The sequence below is a fragment of the Egretta garzetta genome, unplaced genomic scaffold (genome assembly GCF_000687185.1).
Source record: "Egretta garzetta isolate BGI_Z169 unplaced genomic scaffold, ASM68718v1 scaffold787, whole genome shotgun sequence".
NCBI lineage: Eukaryota > Metazoa > Chordata > Aves > Pelecaniformes > Ardeidae > Egretta > Egretta garzetta.
This window is the reverse complement of record NW_009260266.1, coordinates 756,016-759,572: the sequence shown is the minus strand read 5'-3', so window position 1 is coordinate 759,572 and position 3,557 is coordinate 756,016. Positions and strand designations below refer to the sequence as shown.

General features: G+C 44.4%; 1 protein-coding gene across 1 annotated transcript in view; it reads right to left on the bottom strand.

Annotated features, from left to right (window-relative positions):
* Positions 1–3,535, bottom strand: part of PITPNC1 (phosphatidylinositol transfer protein cytoplasmic 1) — an 86,288-nt gene extending 82,753 nt beyond the window's left edge. The window contains exons 1-2 of the mRNA XM_035897711.1: positions 3,109–3,535; positions 1,908–1,972 (exon numbers count right to left, since the gene is read on the bottom strand). Coding sequence (XP_035753604.1) covers positions 1,908–1,958 — 51 coding nt within the window. The 5' untranslated portion in view covers positions 1,959–1,972; positions 3,109–3,535. The remainder of the gene's footprint in view (positions 1–1,907; positions 1,973–3,108) is intronic.
* Between the last annotated feature and the right edge of the window lie 22 nt (positions 3,536–3,557).

Here is a 3,557-nt window from a genome sequence, read left to right as displayed (position 1 = left end):
CCGCCGCTCGGGCGGGTGTAAAGGCAACGGCGTGGCCGGCCCGCGGGGCTTTGGCCCGGCGGTGCTTCCCCGGGGAGGAATCGCGGTTTAAATTAATTCTGCCGCGAAGACTCGTCGGGTTTGGGGGAAGTTTCTTGCCCTACGTGTGACAACAACGCACCTTGCAAAACATTTACAACCCGGTGTGAGAGGAGAGAGCCCCGTGCGCCCGCCGGCCAGCGGCTCCGCTCCCCTCCGCCGTCCCTCGTTACAAAAGACGCGACAGCGTGCGCCGGTGCCGACAGAACACAGGATGTGGAGGCCTCACCCATTTCCCTTTCGCTCAGCCCGTCCTTATCAGCCAGCAGATTTTGCAAGACAAATAAAACTCTTTTTCCCTATCAGCTATTTACTTTCAAATGCCACACAGAAAGTCCAGCGAAAACCCGCCGCCTTCCCAGCTGAACCATAAAGCCAGAACCGTTTTAGGAGGCCACCTTTCCCCCCCCCGGCTACTTAGTTAGGCAATTAGTTAAATCGGTTTTTAATACGCTCGGGGGTTGTGTTTTTCAGAGAAACTTATGCATCATTAATTACAACTTGATATGCACAGGAACCCAATTCTGAAACTACCGGAGAACCCCGAACTGCAACACAACCTGGGGCAAACCATGAAATGTTCACACTGCTGTTCCTCCTGGCTTCCAAATGGCTATAAAGCCCGCATCGCAGAGGAGCACCGTGACAGCAATATGAAAATACAAGGCACTGCACAGATAACGGTCAAATACACATCTGCATTTTAAATACGAATTATTTGCAAAAATAAAAGTGATGAAATACTATATTCGGGACAGTTAAAGAGGAATTTAGGTCTACAACGAAATGTGTTTCATAACAAGAAAGAGCAAAACCCCTCAGGTTTTCATTGGTTCTGAATGTACATTTCAAAGCTATGGATGTAATTTTTAGCCCAGAGGGGACACAGTGCCATCTCCTGGAGCTAACAGCATAACTTTTCCATTCCCTTGCAATAACGGCACAGTATTTCACACACCCGGCCTTTCCAGTGAAGTGCAAACACCTACACAGGGAAATAGAAAATTGGGATTTTCAACTGAGGTATGAACAATGTGGTTAATGAGTCTTCCATCTTAAATCTGACAACAGCCGTATATAAATAACTGAACTGCAGCTGTAATTCATAACGTTGGTAGCGTATGTTCCTGAAACTTCTATGCAAAATAGCCGAAACAAGGCAATACCTGTGATATTACCTATAGAAGAGAGATATTCAAATTCACATCTAAAACATCTACTTCAGTTTTAAGTGATTTGCTAGTTGTTTCACTCATTGGGAACAATACCTCTGGGTTTCTGCTGAAAAGCAGTGTAAAAAAAATTGAACTACTTTGCATAGGGCCTTGATGCTACTCAGTTGTAGGCAAAGACCTTGATTTCAATAAAAGGTGGAGAAAAACCTAAACTAGTTCATCACCACCTACGTGCTTTCAACAAAAACCAAACCTTATAGCTCTCTCTAAAATAACAAAGCATGCAGATCTCAGAAAGTAGCATGCCAAATCCCGTAGCTGCTTAAAATGGAAACTAAAACTACTTCCCATACCTAAAGGAAAACATTCTTCAGTCACGCCATGCTTATTGCCACAGGCACAGCTCAGTCTTGTGCTGTCTGCACATACACAGAGGGGAAAAAACCCCATTAATCATAGCAATACCCTTTACAGCTCCCTACTATGACTACTGTCCCGGGACTCTCTACAAGGCATGCTCACCAAATGCTTTCTAGGGGACATGCTGAGAGAAAAAACTCCTAGCTCCAGCTAGCCAGTAAATTTCCACCAAGCATGCCTGCCTCAATTTTGTTTTTTTGATTTCCGTGATTTGTCAGAAACTGTTACTCTTACCTCTGCAACAGGCGCTCTATGGCCAGTTGTAAAAGACATTTTTTCACTCATCGTTCAGTTTTGACCTGGGGGAAAAAAACCATATGTTAAATCACGATGAACATGATGAACTCCAGATAGACTTGTGTCAGCAAAATGTCGCTTCATAATAAGAGATAGTAATAAGTCTTCACATATTTTACTAAGGACTTCTGAATAAGAATTTAGGGGGGTTTTTTGAGCCATTCAGGAAGTCCACATTGGAAGCAAAAGCTGCCTCCTTGTCTCCCAGCATACCCATGCAGGTAAAGGAAGGTAACAGTTACAGTATGTGTCAATTTTCTTCCTCCTTCACTCACTGTCTGAACCAAAATTACTTTGTATGGGAATATGTTCAGTTACATTAGGATATGACTTAAAACTTCCCTGAAAGCCATCACTCCCTATCCATCAACTATAAAACTATACTAATATTACCACAACCTAAAAGAATGACATTTTGTAATTCAAAAGAAATAGCCAAAGCTCTGTAACAATTTGTAAATGGCCAGAGTTAGGAAAGAACAACTCATACACTCTCTGTGATACATTCATGTATTTTCAATACTTACAAAATTATTAAGGATAATGGGTAAATTCTGTTACTGGACTTTTAAAATCAAGTTTGAGTTCAAACACAAAGCAATTTAAAGTCCATGGTCTGTGCTGTGCCAATTGGAAAGCATGTATCAATCACAATTGCAAAATACAGTATTCCAGCTCTGAATTCACTCAGTTGAATTACTCTGAATTTACACCAGTGTAACAGATGCAGTAACTCAGTCTTAATTCTGTAATTTAAAATGGTTATCTCAAACACCCCTTTGACACATTAACGCCTTGCTATGTATGCAGTATCGTCATAAAGTAACAACACAAAATGTAATTTCATGGTAACTCAATTTTTTTCTGGGAGTCTTAAATAAAACATCCAAAGATATAGGGCATCCACTGAGCATTATTTCGTTCTGAGCTGTTTGCTTGCAAACATGAGCAAGTTTCTCTGAATTTCTCCAGTGAATGAAATCCCTGTAACGTATGAAATTCCGCTTTGGAATGGGAGATGATGGCAAGCTACAACCGCAAGTGTTGCACCAACACCTCACAGTAACTTATCAAACACTGGGGCAACACTGTCTAAAATCGGGATCCTCGTGCTCTTAAAAACCATTGTGTCTCCTACCTTTTCCCCACCTCTCCAGCAATGCAAGATGATTAAGTGACTCAAGGCTGGAACATGACATACATTGAAATCACGACGATGAAGTTACCGGCTACCTCCACCGAGGCCACAGCCCACCACGGCAACATGGCACGGTTCTCTCAAAATGGGGGGAAACGGCATAAAACCACGCTTCTCCTGATCCACCCCACCCTGTGGCCATATCAAGGTCTCAAGCTCTTGACACCCAAGCTACGAGCAGCACCGTGACTGGGGCAACTGTGCCAAAACCCCCCTGTCCCTGCCGTGGCAGGAGGCCGCAGGGCAAGCTGAGGGCCGTGACTGAACGCCATGGGGAAGGCACCACCCCACCTCTAGCACCCTTCCCGGGTGCCGAGAGAGGGTCCCCTCAGCCCGGGGCACGGCTCCGAGCGAGCCAGGCGGGGGCTCAGCGGCGGCGGGAGGAGCCC